The 18891-nt window shown below is 41.6% G+C and overlaps 1 protein-coding gene and 1 pseudogene across 11 annotated transcripts in view; both read left to right on the plus strand.

Annotated features, from left to right (window-relative positions):
• The first annotated feature begins 9758 nt into the window (after positions 1–9758).
• ATF1 (activating transcription factor 1) overlaps positions 9759–18891 on the plus strand; it is a 58189-nt gene continuing 49056 nt past the window's right edge. For 8 of the 11 annotated variants that reach the window (XM_069490982.1, XM_069490986.1, XM_069490984.1 and 5 more), the window contains exons 1-2: positions 9759–9981; positions 17542–17640. Coding sequence is in view for 5 of the 11 variants with exons in the window: in XM_069490979.1 (XP_069347080.1) it covers positions 17548–17640 (93 nt within the window). In the remaining 6 variants the exon portion in view is untranslated. Of the gene's footprint in view, positions 9982–10002; positions 10082–10613; positions 10661–17540; positions 17641–18891 lie in introns of those variants that run through there. The other 3 variants (XM_069490980.1, XM_069490977.1, XM_069490983.1) reach the window with 3 other exon arrangements.
• On the plus strand, positions 11085–11183 carry LOC138397704 (U6 spliceosomal RNA; annotated as a pseudogene).

Below are 18891 nucleotides of genomic sequence, written 5' to 3' on the forward strand. Positions count from 1 at the left end.
AGCTATATGAATTAGATACAAAACAAAAAATACTAACATTTAGAGATAGTATCAGTCTATGTAGAAAATACAAGAGAGTCTACAAACTTTAAACATATATGTCTGGCAAGATCATTGAATAGAAGATAAACATACAAAAATCAATAGCGAGTGTCTCTAGCTTATGATAATAGGTGCAATAACTTGGTCAAATAAACCCTCCTAGAGACAGAAATTATAAAATTTGGATAAAATACTTTTTAAAACTATTTGAAGGTAGTGGAAAATGACCCAAAGCAGACAGAAATTGAAGAGTGACTAACCTTGAAAGACAGAATGGAACAGGTGACATTTGTGTGTTTGCAACTTTTTGTCTGAGGATATCCCCATAACTGCAAGCAGTCTGAGCGGTAGGAAGCCACCTCGTACTCGCTTAAGGTGTAAAAGGACAGAGTTCCAGGTTGGCAGAGCAGCCAGAGAATTAATTAGGTGGGAAATCTATATAGGGAGAGAACCCCAGAGGGAATAAGCCCCTGCATCTGCAGATAGACTCTATCCATATCCTTGGCTGATGGCCAACAACCCAGAGAGCCTAATGAAAAAAAACATCTGCTGGAAACTGGAAGAGTTGAACAGAGATTTCAGCCATTGTCATGATGCCAGTGATAAAACTACAGATAGGAAGAAATAGGAGAATACTACCACCAGTCGATAGATACCAACTGCAAGAAGACTCAAATGTTGCAATTAGCAGTCAAGATGTGTTTTGTTTGTTTGTTTGTTTGAGAAAGAGTCTCGGTCTTTTTGCCCTGGCTAGAGTGCCGTGGCGTCAGGCTAGCTCACAGCAACCTCAAACTCCTGGGCTTAAGCAGTCCTTCTGCCTCAGCCTCCCGAGTAGCTGGGACTACAGGCATGTGCCACCATGCCCGGCTAATTTTTTTCTATATATATTTTTAGCTGTCCATTTCTTTCTATTTTTAGTAGAGACGGGGTCTCGCTCTTGCTCAGGCTGGTCTCAAACTCCTGACCTCGAGCGATCCTCCCGCCTCGGCCTCTCAGAGTGCTAGGATTACAGGTGTGAGCCACTGAGCCCGGCCAGCAGTCAAGAGTCTTAAACCAGCTATTATAAATATATACTGGGACATAAAGGGAAATATACACACCATGGGTGAAGAGATAGGTAACCTAGCAGAGAAATAAAAACTATAAAAAAAGAACCAATTGGAAATTCCAGAACTTTTAAGTATAATAATTGAAGTGAAAATTTTAGGGGCCCAGTGGGCTTAATAGCAGATTGAATATGGCATGATAAAGAATAAGAGAACTTGAAGATAGATCAGTAGATTATCTAAACTGCAGAACAGAGAGAAAAAAGATTGGAAAAAAATATAGAGCCTCAAGAGATCTGTGGAAAAATATCAAGTGGTCTTAACACATTTGTAACTGGTTCCAGATGGAAGAGAGAGAGGATGAGACATAAAAAAATTTTGAAGAAATAATGGCAAAAGCGTCCCAGATTTGGAAAGACATCAATTTACAGATTGAAGAAGCTCAAAAAACTCCAAGCAGTATAGATATAAAGAAAACCACACAGGCAGAATAACAGGCAAACTGCTAAACTGCAATAAAGCAAAAGTCTCCAAAGAAGCCAGAGAACAATGATCCATAGAGGATAACAATGACATACATGATAGTCAACTTATAAGTAGACACAGTGGAAGCCAGGAGAACACAGAGTATGTTTGGAGTGCTAGGAGAAAAAAAACTCAATTCAAGCCCATGCGCTGGCTCATTCCTGTAGTCCCAGCTACTCAGGGGGCTAAGGCAGGCGGAGCACTTGAGCCCAGGAGTTCAAGGGTGCAGTGAGCTGTGATTATACCACTACACTCCAGCCTGGGCGACAGAGTGAGACCCGCATGTCTAAAACAAAAATTGTCCATTCAGAGTTCTATATCCAGTGAAGATAATCTTCAAAGATGAAGGTGAATCCTCAATGTGATCTACAGTTGATTTCAAGCCCATTCATGAAACACTCACTGCTAACACCCCACATGATGGTGAAAAACGGAATGCTTTCTCCCTAAGTATAGAAACAAGATGAGAAAGTCTGTTCTCACCTTCTATTCAAAATTGTACTGTAGGTTCTATTCAGGGAAATTAGGCAAGAAAAAAAAATAATAAAGGCATGCAGAGGAAAGGAAGAATTAAAGCTATCGCTATTCGCAGATGAAATGACTTGTGTATAGAAAATCCTAAGGAATATAAACACACACAATTAAACAACTTCAACAAGGTTGCAGAACATAGCAACATTAAAATATTAATTTTATTTCTATTCACTAGCAATTAACATTCCAAAAATGAAATTTAAAGAACAGTTCCAAGCTGGGTACAGTGATGTGTGCAGTTGCAGCTACTCTAGAGGCTGAGGCTGGAGGATCACTAGAGTCCAGGAGTTCACGACCATCCTGAGCAACACAGCAAGACCCTGTCTCAACACAAATAAACCAAGCCCCACAATTCCACTTAAAATAGCATCAAAAAGAATAAAATAAAGGACAGTCCCCAACTTAATGGCGGTTCAAATTATAATTTTTCAATTTTGCAGTGATGTGAAAGTGATACACATTCAGTGGGAATTGTACTTTTAGTACCCATACAACTATTCTGTTTGTCACTTTCAGTCCAGTATTCAGTAAATTAAATGAGATAGTCAACACTTTATCATAAAATAGATTTTTCTCAATTTCAAAAAGAAAAAGGCTTTGTGTTAGATGATTTTACCCAACTGTAAGCTAATGTAAGTATTCTGAGCACATTTTGGGTAAGCTAGGCTAAGCTATGATATTCAGCAGCTTAAATGTATTAAATGCATTTTTACTTTATGATATTTTTAATTAACAGTGATTTTATCAGGATGTAACCCCATAATAAGTTGAGGAGCATCTGTACTTACAAATGTAATCAAAGCACAAACTTGTACACCGAAAATTACAAAACACTGTTGAAATTAAATAAGACCTAAATAAAAGAAACTTATCCCATATTCATGGATTGGAAGATTTGTTAATAATATTGTTAAGATGGCAATACTCCCCAAATTGATCCATAGATTCACTACAATCTCTATCAAAAATCCAGTTGCCTGTTTTGCAGAAATGGATAGGTTGATCCTAAAATTCATATGGAAATGCAAGAGACTCAGAACAGTCAAAACAACCTTGAAAAAGAAGACCAAAGTTGGAGTACTCACACTTCGATATTTCAAAACCTCCCACAAAGCTTTTAATAATGAAGACAGTGCAATACTGGTATAACAACAGACCTATCTATCTGTGGACTAGAATTGTGAGTCCAGACATAAGCCTATGTATCTATGGTCAATTGACTTTGACAGGAGTGCCAAGATCATATCAAAAGGATAAGTATAATCTTTCCAACAAATTGTGCTGGGACAATTGGATATTCAAAGGAAAAGAATGATTTTGGACCCCTACCTCACACCATGTACAAAATCAACTCAAAATGGATCAAATACCTAAATGGAAGAGCAAAAACTATAAAACTCTTAGAAGAAAACTAGGAGTAAATCTTTGTGACCTTGAATGAGGCAATTTCTTATAACAACACCTAAAGCACAAAGAAAAAAATAAACTGGACTTCATCAAAATTAAAAAGTTTTGTGCATCAAATCAAATGACACATCAAGAAAGTTAACACTGTGTTAACTCTCCTTTTTGTCCTTGACAGCAATTTGGATGATGAGGCCCTGAAGTAATAGAGGTCAGGTGGCAGTGCAACTTCAAGATGCCTGGGAGGGAGGAGGGATGGTCACAATTATTGTAATGATTGACAACATTGGAGTGGCAGCCAAAGGAACTTGACATGCAGAAAGTAGTGAAGACAGTTATTAAAACAGCATCCCTAGGGCAAAATAGATAGGAAGTTAACAGGATAATGCTTAATCAGTAATAATTTAATAATTTCTTTAGCCATCAAATTTCTAATAATTATTTAATAATCAGAAGAAAGCAAGAATTGATGACTAGGAGGCTAAGGACAGTTGTTCCCCAAAAAGTCATAATTTCTTGCCCAGTTCCTGAACCTGAGCAAGTTTTCAGACCTGGAACCAGTTAAATGAAGAGGTAGCCATTTCTCCAGGGTGAAGAACCCCAAAGAAACACATCAATTATATACTATAATGATTCTCCCAGTCCTTCCCTAAAGAAGACGACTGTCTACTGGAGAAAAGGGACAATTCACGACTATTGAATAGAGGTCTGGTTGACATCTCAGAGACGCAAAGTGTCATCATGGCTCTCTTGGTAGAATAAAGGTAGTATGGGAACTAGATAATAAATGGAGTCCTGGCCAAATCTGGCTCCCTGAATTACAGAGCTACTCAACAGTCATTTCTCTAAATTTATAGTTAGAATTGACATACCTAGCAGTTGGGTCTTTGGCCTCTGCAATAAGAGCTATTATAATGGGGAAACCTCTAAAATGGCCCCGACCCACCCATCCACGATAATAAATCAATAACAATAATGTTCAATCCCAGGGGGAATAGTGGCGATCAGTGCCAGCTGTAAGGATGTCAGGATTCAAAGATGGTGGCTCCTATCACAGCTCTGTTTAATTAAACCGTCTGGTTCCCGTGGAAACACATGGATCCTGGCAGATGACAATACACCACTGTAAGCTCAACCAAATAGCAGCCCCAATTGTAGCTGCTGTACCTAATCCTACATTTTTGCCAGATCAGATTAATGTGGTCTCAAGTATGTGATATGTAGCCATTGATTTGACAAATGTGTCCTTTTCTACCCTAATCAAGAATCAAGGGCTGGGCATGGTGGCTCACGCCTGTAATCCTAGCACTCTGGGAGGCCGAGGCGGGGTGGCAGGGCGGTGGGGGGGGGGGATGGCTCGAGGTCAGGAGTTCGAGACCAGCCTGAGCAAGAGCGAGACCCCGTCTCTACTAAAAATAGAAAGAAATTAGCTGGACAACTAAAAATACATAGAAAAAATTAGCCGGGCATGGTGGCGCATGCCTGTAGTCCCAGCTACTCAGGAGGCTGAGGCAGAAGGATCACTTATGCCCAGGAGTTTGAGTTTGCTGTGAGCTAGGCTGATGCCACGGCACTCTAGCCCAGGCAACAGAGCAAGATTCTATCTCCAAAAAAAAAGAATATACATTTACAGTTTTGCCCCAGTTATGTTACACAGCATCAGTTTGATCAGACAGGGCATACAAGAAGTGGTTAGTACACTGAAGGCCTTGGTAAGTCACATGCAATCCAGAGGATGGGAAATAAACTCTATAAAGATTCAGAGGTCCAGTGATCAGGGGCATGTTGGGTATCCTCTAAAACATTAAAAAAAAATTGCTGCATCTTGCATCCCCTTACTCAAAGAAGAAAGTACAATCCCTAGGAAGCCTCTTCAGGTTCTGGGGATAACACATTCCATCTAATACTGCCCTGGTCCATATACCAGGTGACAACTTTAAATAAGAGTTAGAGCCATGTGACCTGGAAGATCCCAGGGTGGTGGAGATGACACTGGTGGGAAAAGAAACAGTGTTAAGTTTATGGCAAAACCCAATGGGACCGTCACAATACAAACACTTGGGATTCTTGAGGAAGAACATGCCAGCTGTAGCAGAGAATTACATGCCTTTTGAAAACAGCTTCTGGTGTGCTACTGGGCCATGGAGGAGATGGGAAACTTGACCAGGGGATGCCAAGTCACTATGCCTCTATAACTTTCCATCATTAACTGGATTCTGTCAGTCAGACACCCACATCATAAAGTCAGATGGGCCCAGCACCCGTTCATCATCATAAGATGGAAATGTTATTACATGCTTCATATTTGGCTATGGGGGGAAAAAAAAAGATGGAAATGTTATACCTGGAATCAAGCCCAAGCAGGATCAGAGTGTGCAAGTAAGCTGCACTGGCAGGCAACCCAGAACCCCATGTTACCCACTATAGTTCCAACAGTGTCCTTCACTCAGCTCATACCTGTAGCCATAGTGGAACATGGAGGAGGCTCCAGCTGAAGCAGGCAGAAAAAGCCCAAGTTTGGTTTATGGGTTGGTCCTCTCAGTATGTGAGTGCAAGCCAAAAACTGATGGCAACTGAAATAGAGCCATTCTCAGGTGACTCTGATGGCAGGGTCAAGGGAAATCTTCCCAACTGGCAGACAGTAAAGTGATTGCCCACTTTGTGTGAAAGGAGAAGTGGCTCAAAATGGACTCATGGGCAGTGGCAAATGGCCAGATGGTCAGAGTCTTAGAAGGGAAAAAGTCTGGAAGATTGGATATAACAAAGTCTGGAGTAGAGTTACATGCGTGGATACGGGGAGAGAGCACAAAGTGGAAAGATCTTTGCCTCACATGTCAATGCCCATTGAACAGCATCCACCATGGAAGAGACCAAGTAGACAAAATGACTTGGCTGGTTTATGTCAGCCAGCTATTGACCATCTTGGAACTGGCACAAGGAACACATGAATGGACTGGCCACAGTGGCAGAAATGGAGGCTATGCAATGGCCCAGCAGCATGGACTCCCAACTTACCAAGGCCGACCTAACAACTACTGTCTCTGAATCTTCAACTATACATTGATAGAGACCAACACTGATCTCCTAACATTGCACTGTTTCTCTAGACTAGTTGGCTGCTTGATAGCAAGTTGACAACATTGGGCTTCTGTCATCTAGAAGGGCCAGTCATTTGTTCTCATGTGAATAGACTTACTTTTTCTGGGTAAGGATTTGACTTTCCTGTCTTCAGAGCCTCAGTCAGTATTACTACCTGGGGGCTTACAGGTGCTCGATACCTGTGGGTTGCTCTGACCAACAGAGATTCCTCTGGTAAGCTGAATATCCATTCCAAGCTGTCCTGCTACAACTCTAATTATAATCTTGAGGGTAAATAATTTGTTTGCTTATGCAATCCAACTAATGTAACAATAACCAGTACTTGTCCACTATAGGGTTTTACTAGTAGAACCAGCTAGGAGGTTATGGCAGTATACAATGCAAGAAATGATGGCTTGGACTAAGCTGGTGGTGGAGCAGAGAGAAGAGGAGGTCCCAAAGAAATCATTTCTCCTGTATCCAGGTGTATTAGCTGTGACAGTGGAAGTAAGAGCAACCAAAGTAAGCTGGTTTAAATAGGAAAGGGCTATTCATTACAAGGACAAAGGGTATCTCATAGAATCTAAGGGTTATGGCAGGCACCTGTGTCTCAGGTAGGTTCTAAAACTGGGGCCTAGAAACACTGGGTTGCTCTCCCAGCTCATCTGCATTGTTTGCAGGTGGAAGATGTTCACTAGAAAGCTCATAACCTTTAGGTCCATTCACTTAAACAGAAATTAGTTTTTGTTCCAAGCCAAATTTCCATGGGGAGACTCTGATGGCCCAGCATGGGTCAGGTGTCCACTCTTAGTAAGATATGTATGCCTGAGAAGTTCCTGTAAAAAGGGGGAGGGAGAGATGGATAGCGCTGTAGTAGTCCACAACCCCAAAGCCTTCACAGACTAGTTCTATGGGTTCAAGTCAAACTTAGATAACATGAGGCAACAACAGTCTCAGAGTTATCTGGGACAATCCTGTTTCAGGAGTATTACCAGAAATAGTATGGTTGTACAATACAATACCTACAGGTGTCTAGGACCTGTCTTGATTTAGGTTTTCCTATGTGTTTAGACATGAGCATTGACAGACAAAAAAAACAGAAACAATTTTATTTTGTAGGCCAGAAAGCCTACATCTATTAGTTTTAAAAATTTCTGTCTTTTGAGAGGTGAGCTGTTCTGGACACTGTCTCATGCCTCTTTAATCCTCCATTCCAGCCCAGTCCCTTTGTTAACTAACCCGAGGCATCTCTGAATGTGTGGCCACTTAGTGATTGTTTGCTAAGTTTCCAGTAGTTACACTGCAGTATCTTCCATATTAACTGCCAACATTGATTTAGTGCTTACTCTGTGCAAGGCACAGCTCTAATTTTATATCTATCAGCCAGGTGCAGTGGCTCAAGCCTGCAATCCTAGCTTTGGGAGGCTGAAGAGGGAGGATCACTTTGAGGCCAGGAGTTCAAGAGCAGCCTGAGCAAGAGCAAGACCTTGTCTCTACTAAAAATAGAAAAAAAAAAAAAAATTAGTGTACACCTGTAGTCCCCAGCTACTTGGGAGTCTGAGGCAGGATTGCTAGAGCCCAGGACTTTGAGGTTGCAGTGAGCTATGATGATGCCACTGCACTCTACCTGGAGCGACAGATACTGTCTCAAAAAAAAAAAAAAGAAATGCTTTAAAACTGGAAGAGGAAGTAATGAGGTTAACCATGCACATTTTGAAGGTTTCATTTTTCAATAAAATTTCAGTTTTTTTCATGGTAAGATTAGTGTCCCCCCCCCCCTTTTTTTTTACTAAGCAAGCATTCTGTGTTCTAGAATGATTGAAGTTGGACTTGGTTAAAGAGGAAAGGCTAATTAATGTTTGAGAACCTCTTCATTGCCCTTAACTGTACAGGATATATACAGGACATATACCTGTATATAACATATGATATTGTCTTTCAGTAATGTTGGGACATGTACTTAGTAGTATTATAATTTCCCTAATTTTGATGTTGACAAACTCAGAGAGGTTGGGTTGCCTAATTGAAAACCTAATACTCCTAAATAAGCAAAATAAGAGTAGTCACCTGTACTAGCTTTTAATACGTAGGCAACAGTGTTTACTGAATGAGTAACAATGGCTAAACATTAGTGATCTTCTTGAGTGTCAGCCAGAATAACTCAATAGTTTTAAATCATATTTTCTGGCCTAAAGGGTCAAAAACAGGAAGAGCTCTCACCACTAAATCAGTTTACTGCGCTGGGGCTCTCTAGTAAAATTTCAGGAAATTTTGGAACTTTTAAGAGTATACTAAAAAGTTTATCGTTTGTCGTTTACAATCACTAAAACCATAAAAGAACATTTTGCAAGGAAATGGATAATGAAAAAATTAATAATAAAGCACAATCCCATTTCCAGAGATATAGTAAAAATATTTCTTAAAGTTTTTGTAATGTATTAAAATGATGGCATAACATTTTATTCTGTGACACTGCACTGTACGTTTTTCTAAACAGTTGGAAGAAATCTGTGCCCCAGCATGCCACACCAAGTGAAGGTCAAACACCCTACTGACACTTTTTTTATTTTAAATCCCTTTTTGAAGAAAATCCTTTCGTATGGGTTAAAGGATCAACTCTACGCTATTTGATGGGATTAAGAATAATCTGAACCCAGAGAAGCTGAGGAAGACAAGCCTCCACGTTTCAAGTCACTTTTCCCTCCAAGAAGCGGGCAGGGCGGGCGTCGGTCAAGGCCAAGGACGACAGCTCTGGGCCTGATCACCCAGCCCCCAGCAGCAGAGGCCGAGCAGAGCGCGACAGCAACCGATGAAAACTGCCTCCCACCGAACGGCTTCCTGGGAGCACCCAGCTAGTGAGGGCGTCCGGAAACAGACGTGCAGGAGGACTGGGGGAGAGATCCCAAACGTAAAGGAACCGCAGGCAGCTTGCACCTCCAACTCCCTTCCGAGCAACACCTTCCGAGACACACCTCGCCAGGCGGAGGAGACCGGGCGCAAGATGGCGGCGCATCACGTGAGTAACGCGGTGACGCAGGACGGCGGCCCGCGCGGAGGTACCGCCTTAATTCACCCCCCACGCACACTTACACTCAGTTTTGCCCCCCTCCTCTCCCCCGCCCCCGGCCTGGTGATCATGCCGCCACTGGCGGCCCTGACTGCCGAGGAAACGGTAGCCTAGGACAGTTGGCTGTTAAGTGACACTGATTCTCCCCGCCCCGCCTGACCCCCGAGAAGGAGGGACGTCCCCCGCCGCGTGAGGGGGTGGGGAAGTGGGTAGTGAATTCGGATCCACCTGGGAGGGGGGGAGTGGAAGTTCCCGCCCCGGACAGCGGCGAGGCGGCAGCCACAGGTAAGTGGGGGGGCGGGGGTGGGACGTGCCCCGTAGCCCCGACAGAGGAGGGCGCGGGAACGCGGCGCGGGCGGGGACGCTGCGTTGAGTCACGCGCCGGGTGGGGGTCGCGCGCGGTCGGCGGCGGTGGGGGAGGGGCGCGGAGCGCGCGCGGCGGAAGGAGGAGGGGCTGTCGCTGTCCTCCGGCCGAGCGCGCTTCCGGTCCTCGCGCACTGTCTTCTCAGTGGTTCGTGTCCTCCCTTCGGTCGGCCCCAAATAAAAATACAATCGGAACCCTCCCACCGCGGGGTGGCTCTAGCCTCAGAAGCCGCCCCTCCGCAGTCGAAGGTCTTGGGGTTGGGCCCGGAGCCGAGGGGAGGGCAGCGTGGCCTTGGCCTTGGCGCGAAGACCGCTGAGCGGAGCCCGGGGCCGGTTAGCTCTGCGGGGCGGTCCACGGAGCGCACTGGGTGCCTGGGTGCCAGGCCTCCCGGGCCGGGCTACCCTGGAGGGTAGAGAAAGCCCTTACCCTTGTGGAGCTCACAGTCTAGTGGAGCTACAGACAGTACAGTAATCACACAGACACAAAACTACTGCAGGGGTGCGAGAGAGAGGCGAGGAAATGTGCTGCATAGCAGGTTTTCACCCGGCTGGGAATGACTAAAGGTCGTCTGTTTCCCTTCGGGCAGGCAATGAAACCGAGGAGACCTCTCTTTCTCCTATATCATAAAACAAAGCCTGATATTTCTCACCTTCAGCTGCGCCATGGAGGAGCGTGCGGCTTAATCGCTTTAATGTTGTAGATTTAGATAATGTCTGGTTTCGTTAGCTTTTTGAAGAGCACTAGGCCAGTAATAGTTTTTGAGAGCCCTTACGCTTCAGAGGCTATTTCAGCTTAGATCTGGAAGGCATCTTTGTCAAACTGGCCTCACCTATGACAAGAGTTTGTACAGTATTTTTGTTTGCAAAATGTATTTTATCCTGAGAATTTTGTTGCCAACGGAAATAAGTTTTATCAAAATGCTATTTTTGTAGGCTTTATAACGTACAGTTAACCTTCTCAACTAGAATCAATACTGTTGTCCTAAAGTTGAGAGCACTAGCTCTGTAATATTTGTAGTTATCCTGTGCTCACTTCGGCAGCACATATACTAAAATTGGAACGATACAAAGAAGATTAGCATGGCTCCTGCCCAAGGATGACACGCAATATTATATATTTTTTTAAAATGTAAAAAAATAAAAAATATAATAAAAAAATTTGTAGTTGTTCTTTAGAGTTTTGTTTGGTCTGTGGTTTATCTGTGCAGTACTACCATGTCGCCAGTAGGTGGTAGTCCCTTCTGATGTAGAGATATCTGCAAGTTTTCTTCTGCCTGCATTGCCCCATTTTTTCTTTTCTTTTCTGTTTTTAATTTATTTCAAGATATTATGAGGGTACAAACGTTTGGGCTACATTTTATGTCTTTGCCTCACCCAAGTGAGGTTTAGAAGCTTGCCCTTCCCCTCTACAATGCACACCGTGTCCATTAGTTGTGAGTTTACCCCCCACATTGCCCCATTTCTAAAGCTGGGGTGAGATAATTGTCTAAAAGTATTTCTTTAACCATTGTTCTATCAGTTTAAGTAGATAAACCCAAGTAAACACATTGATTTATTCAGCAATAATAAATGTGCAAGGTATTAGTGCTGTACTGGGAACAGGATGTAGTCTTTGTCTCCCTAGAGCACACACTCTGGTAGGGAGACAGAGAAACAGGCTATTAGAATACTGTGCAAAGTGCAATGAGAAGAGGTGGGTTCACGTGCTGGGAGGATACAGCCAGGGCTTCTAGACCAGTCTGGGGGAGTCATGAAAGTTTGCCTGGAAGAATAACTCATAGAAATGGGCCACATGAACAGGAAGGGGAGTAGTGTTTCTGGCAGAGGGAATGGCATATATGAAAGCCAGAAGGGGAGAAAAAGCAAGGCAGGCACATTTAAGAATCTGAAAGAGATTCAGGGTTACTAATCCGGAATAATTTGGAGGGGAGATAATGAGTTCAGTTGTGGAAATGTTGAGCGAGACTCCCTGCCCTGCTTACCGTAGATCAGCATTCTCTACAGGTGAGGAACTAAGACCCTCTCCATTCATCAGATGAGAATACTATACTGTATTTGCTGATATTTACCATTTATTACATGAGGGTCTCCGGGCACTGAGCATACATTCCCATGATACAGGTCCTGTCTTTAGGGGGCTTAATACTGGGGGAAACAGACATGCCAATAAACACGCTCACTGTGAAGTAAGCTCATCAGATATATGTGCAAGGAAGCCGGGCATAGTGGCTCATGCTTGTAATCCCAGCCCTTTTGGAGGCCACGGCCAGAGGGATCACTTGAGGCCAGGAGTTTGAGATCAACCTGGGCAATGTAGTGGACCTGAGATCTCTACAAAAAAATAAAAGAATTAGCCAGGCATGATGGTGCGATCCTGTAATCCAAGCTACTTGGGAGGCTGAGGCAGGAGGATCACTTAGCCCAGGAGTTCAAGGCTACAGTGAGCTATGATCGCACCACTGTACTCTAGGATAGGCAACAGAATGAGACCCCGTCTCTCATAAGAAAGGAAATACATGCAAGGCACAGTGAAAGCATTAGAGGCCCCTGGAGCAGAGACATAATGTGAGGGTGTCCCTAGAAGAGGGACAATATAGAATGAAAGAACAGAGAATTTGGATTAAAACAGTTCTGGCTTTAGGTCTTGAGATCCACAGTAAATGACAATGTTTTTGAACCTCAATTTACACATCTCTAAAATAGGGAATCCAGGAGATGACATATTAAAAAGCTCTTAGTTTAGTGCCTAGCATAATATTATTCCTTTCTTTGTAAGTTTTATTGAATGTTCCCTGCCTTCCCTCACAGCCTTCCCTTCCCTGTGTCAGCAAGATCTCAGCCTGCTGCGATTTCTCAGTTCCCCAAATTTATTCTCATTGATGGCACTTTTAAAGCTGTGTTTCACTGCCCCCTTGTGATCCTGCCCAACTTGCGGTTGTCTCATGTTCTTATAGTTGCTGCTGGGGCTTGCTTTATTTTTGCAGAAAATGCATTTTTTTTTTTTTTTTTTTAACTGAGTCTTGCTCTGTTGCCTGGGGCTAGAGTGCCATGGCATGGGCCTAGCTCACAGCAACCTCAAACTCCTGGGCTCAAGCAATCCTCCTGCTTCATCCTCCCAAGCAGTTGGGACTACAGGCATGCACCACCACACCCAGTTAATTTTTTTCTATTTTTAGTAGAGACAGGATCTCGCTCTTGCTCAAGCTGGTCTTGAACTCCTGAGCTCAAAAGATCCTGCCCCCTTGGCCTCCCAGAGTGCTAGGATTATAGGTGTGAACCACTGCACCTGGCCAGAAAATCCATTTATACACAAAATTTATACTGTATTGAACAAGTTTTTAACAGATTGTTACTCTTGACCTCAGTTTTAAGAATGATAGCTAAAAAAAAGTGAGCAAAAAAAGTGGTAACATAAGTAAAACATACAGAAAGTATGTACTGTTTATAATGATATGTAACTATAAAGCTGTTTTTATTTTGGAAAAAAGGGCTTGATTTGGTTAGTCGATTCTTTATTAAATAATAGAAAATAGGTTATTTTCTTTTCTGTAGGAAAAGTGGTTATAATTGTCCAAAATGTTATTTGCTGACTGTAGTGGCTTTTTTTTTTTTTTTTTTTTTTAATGGGGTTTCATTTTATCTCTCAGGCTGGTTGGTCATGAACTCCTGGCCTCAAGCGATTTCCACCCCACCCCTATCCCCCGCAACCTGCTGAGTAGCTAGTACTACAGGCGTGCACCACAATACTCGGCTAATTTTTAAATTTTTTGTAGAGGCCAGGTCTTGCTATTGCCCACGCTGGTCTTGAACTCCTGGCCTCAAGTGTTCCTCCTGCCTCAGCCTTCCTAAATTGCTGGAATTACAGATGTGAGCCAGTGTACCCAGCCTAAATATGTTTTTATTTAAAACCTAGAAAATACTTGTGATAAATAGAAACAGGATATAAAATGTGAGGATACAAATATGTATATATAGTATGGTTATGGCTTTTTAAAAAGTTGTGGAAATAAACTGAGCGTGGTGGCACAGCCTGTAGTCCCAGTTACTTGGAAGGTTGAGGCGACAGGATCACTTGAGGCCAGGAGTTTGAGTCTGCCACTGCACTCTAGCCTGGGTGACAGAGCGAGACTCCATCTCTTAAAAAGAAAAAAAAAAAAATTTAAGAAAAGACTGAAGAGAAATTAGGCAATATTGCGATTAAGATTTTTCATCCTTTTTTTCTTTCTATTGTATCTTTTCCACGTTATAAGAAAAAGGCTAGGCTGGGTGCCATGGCTCATGCCTGTACTCTCAGCACTTTGGGAGGCTGGGGCAGGGGGATCACTTGAGCCTAGGAGTTCAAGACCAGCCTGGGCAACATAGTGAGACCCTGTCTCTACAAAAATTTTTTTAAAAAATTAGTCAAGCGTGGTGGCACGAGCCTGTAGTTCCAGCTACTGGAGAGGCTGAGGCAGGAGGATCAGTCGAGTCCAGGAATTCGAAGTTACAGTTGAGCTGTGACTGCGCCACTGTACTTCAGCCTAGGTGACAGAATGAGACCCTTTCTCTAAAATGCATAAGTAAACAAACAAAAGAAGGTTAATGATATATTTGAGGGAAGAAAATTAAAACCACTTTATGTGTGAGGTGACTTTATGCCTTCTTTTCAATGACTAAAAAAATAGCTTCAATCCAGATGTTAAAAATGAATTTCTACAGACTGTGAGTTTCTTTCTTTCTTTTTTTTTTTTTGGAGATAGAGTCTTGCTCTGTTGCCTAGGCTAGAGTGCTGTGGCGTCAGCCTAGCTCACAAGCAACCTCAAACTCCTGGGCTCAAGCGATCCTACTGCCTCAGCCTCCCGAGTAGCTGGGACTACAGGTATACGCCACCATGCCCAGCTAATTTTTTCTCTATATATTTTTAGTTGTCCATATAATTTCTTTCTATTTTTAGTAGAGACAGGGTCTCGCTCTTTCTCAGGCTGGTCTCGAACTCCTGAGCTCAAACAATCCACCAGCCTTAGCCTCCCAGAGTGCTAGGATTATAGGCGTGAGCCAGCGCGCCCACCCGCCCCTTTTATTTTTTAAATTGTGATAAAATATAACATAACATAGGCAGGCGAAAACTAATAAAAATAAAAAAAAAAAAAGAAATAAAAAAAATATAACATAACATAGAACTCACCATCTTAACCATTTTTAAATGTGTAGTTCAGTAATGTTAAGTACATTCACATTGTTGGGCAGAATTTTTTATGCCCATTAAACAACTCTCCATTTCCCCCTTCTGGCCCCTGGAAACCACCATTCTATTTTCTGTTTCTATGAATTTGGCTACTCTAAGATACCTCATGTTAGTGGAATCATATACTTTTTGTCCTTTTGTGACTGGCTTATCACTCAGTGTTCATTAATACGGTGAAAGTTCATCCATGCTGTATTGTGTGACCCGATTTTATTCCTTTTTAAAGCTGAATAGTATTCCATTGTATGTATATCTCCTATTTTATTTATCCATTTATCCACTGATCAATATTTGGGTTGTTCTACCTTTTGGCTATTGTGAATAATAATGCTACTGTAAACATGGATATACAAATCTCTCTTCTTTTTGAGGACCTACTTTTAATTATTTTGGATATATATGACCACAAAGTGAAATTGTTGGATCATTTAGTAATTCTGTTTTTAATTGTTTGAGGAACTGCCATACTGTTTTCCATAGCAACTACACCGTATTACATTCCCACAGCAGTGCACAAGGGTTCCAGTTTCTCTACATTCTTGCCAACACTTACTTTCTGTTTGATATTAGCTTTTTTTTTTTTTTCCGAGGCAGGGTCTCTGTCTGTTACTCAGGCTAGAGTGCAGTGGCATCATAGCTAGGATTACAGGCATGAGCCACCACACCCGGCCCCTGTTCTGGCCATTCTAATGGGTGTGAAGTGGTATTTCATTGATTTCATTGTGGTTTTCATTTTCCCTAATGATTAGTGATATTGAATCTCTTTTCATATGCTTATTGGCCAGCCTTGTCTTTGCATGTAACCATGAAAACCTTAAATTCTACCCAAATCTTTTATTAGTCTCCTTGTTAGTGGTTTTCTCCTCATTATTCATATTTGGTCTGTCATAACCCATTCATTCTCATTCTTACCCAGCCTACATATTCTTCAGTTGATTATCTAGAATATTTAGATCTTTAGAACCTCCTCAAGTATAGTTTTGTTTATTTGTTCTACTTTTACTCAATAAATTCTCTATATAAAATTATATGTACAATTAGAAATTGTTCTCTAGACTGGAAAAAGGAACATGTATGTCCATGGACAGGAAGGCTATCACGTTTCTTTTTTTTTTTTTTTTTTTTGAGACAGAGTGTCACTCTGTTGCCCGGGCTAGAGTGCCATGGTGTCAGCCTAGCTCACAGCAACCTCAAACTCCTAGGCTCAAGCAGTCCTCCTGCCTCAGCCTCCCGAGTAGCTGGGACTACAGGCATGTGCCACTATGCCCGGCTAATTTTTTCTATATATTTTTAGTTGTCCAGCTAATTTCTTTCTATTTTTAGTAGAGACGGGGTCTCGCTCTTGCTCAGGCTGGTCTCGAACTCCTGACCTCAAGCAATCCTCCCGCCTTGGCCTCCCAGAGTGCTGGGATTACAGGCGTGAGCCACTGCGCCCGGCCTATCACATTTCTTGAGTGGGATAACATTTGAAAATTTAGTCACAATAATTTATGTGCATATGTGCCTTTTATTAAGTTTAAACATGTTCTTTTTTTTTTATTGTTATTACAGCATATTGTAGGGGTACAAAAGTTTAGGTTACGTATATTGCCCTTGCTCCCCCACCCCCCTGAGTCAGAGCTTCAAACGTGTCTATCCCCTAGACAGTGCGCGTCGCACTCATTATGTATATATACACCCATCCCCTCCCCCACCCACATCTGCCCGACACCCGATCAGTGTTATTCCTAAATGTGCTCTTAGGTGATGATCAGTGAAACCAATTTGATGGTGAGTACATGTGGTGCTTATTTTTCCATTCTTGGGATACTTCACTTAGTAGAATGGGTTCCAACTCTTTCCAGGAAAATACAAGAGGTGCTGTATCACCATTGGTTCCTATAGCTGAGTAGTACTCCATGGTATACATATACCACATTTTATTAATCCACTCATGTAATGATGGGCACTTCGGTTGTTTCCACATCTTCACAATTGTGAATTGTGCTGCTATAAACATTCGGGTGCAGGTATCTTTGTTATAGAATGTCTTTTGTTCTTTTGGGTAGATGCCCAATAATGGGATTGCTGGATCAAACATGTTCTTGTGGATCAAAATTCAAATAAGAATATGTAAGGAAAAGTTTCTGTTCTATCTCTGTACCATAGCTGCCAGGTCTCCTCCATAGAGGCAACCAACTGATCAATTTTTACATGACTGTATAGTGTACTATAACTATTTGTAATTTTTATTTTAACTGACTTTTTTTCCCTTATAGTTGATTATGGAAGATTCCCACAAGAATAACACTTCAGAGACAGCACCTCAGCCTGGTTCAGCGGTTCAGGGAGCCCATATTTCTCATATTGTTCAACAGGTAAGTCAGGGACCAGTCAAAATCTTGAGCTAGTTAGGAATATTTTGTATGCATATTAAGCTGTTGGTTCAGATCTCTTTTTACTAACGTTCAAACAAAGAACCAAGGATAAAAGACTGTGTAAAATTTTAAAATATAAGGAGGGAAGTTGGGTTTGATTAAAGTATCTTGTCAAGATCATTGGTTTTATTTTCTTTTATACTAAGTATATAGTTGTCCCTCAGTATCTTTGAGGGATTGGTTCCAGAACCTCCCTCAGATACCCAAATATGCAGTGCTTAAGTCTCTGGTATAAGATGGCTGAGTATTTGTATATAACCTATGCACATCTTATCATATACTTTAGGTCATTTCTAGATTACTTATAACACCTAACATAATATAAATGCTATGTAAATAGTTGTTACACTGTATTGTTAGGGAACAATGACAAGAAAAAAGTCTGTACATGTTCAGTACAGACACAATTTTTTTCCTAATACTTTTGAGCCACAATTGGTTGAGTCTATGGATATGGAACCCATAGATGCAAAACCCACAAATACGGAGGCCTGATTTAGAGTTGGTTTCTCAAAGCTTAGAGAAGTAGATTTCACTTTACATGGTGCACAATTATTTAGATTTTTTTCAGACTAATTTTGTTGCTACATCAGAAAAAAGTGAAAAATTATTTGGCTTTTTGACCTAACTTGAAATAGAGACTAATACTTTTAGAAGGTGAAACATCTTCATTACAATGGCTTTATTTTGGCTATATAGGAAATATTTTTGCTTAACTGGGAAATAGGTATCTTTATTAGAAGAATTTACCTAAATTGACAGGCATACATATTATAGAAGTGATGATATATTTTTTATTTCAAACTGTGTAATCCATGAAGCTGACAGTGTTTGTTGCTAGTAATAAGATTTGAACTTTCAAGCAAAAATTAGAATTTTGGAAAACTTGTATTCACCATCATGAACTTGACAGCTTTCCAATACTTAACAGACTTTTTAGTTACAAAATTATCTTACAAAATCATGCATGAGTGTAAGAACCATTCAAAGTGCAAGACAAACCAGCAGATTTTATATACACAAAGTTTTTTATATACACAAAGTTCGGATTATACATAGCAAATAACCTTTACGAAACTACAACTTTGCTGTTGTATCAAAGAATATCTAGTTATTTGAAAAGGATGTTAAAATGGTATGTATCTGGGAGGCCCGAGGTGAGTGGATCGTTTGAGCTCAGGAGTTCGAAAC

This window comes from Eulemur rufifrons, chromosome 16 (assembly GCF_041146395.1).
Source record: "Eulemur rufifrons isolate Redbay chromosome 16, OSU_ERuf_1, whole genome shotgun sequence".
Lineage (NCBI taxonomy): Eukaryota > Metazoa > Chordata > Mammalia > Primates > Lemuridae > Eulemur > Eulemur rufifrons.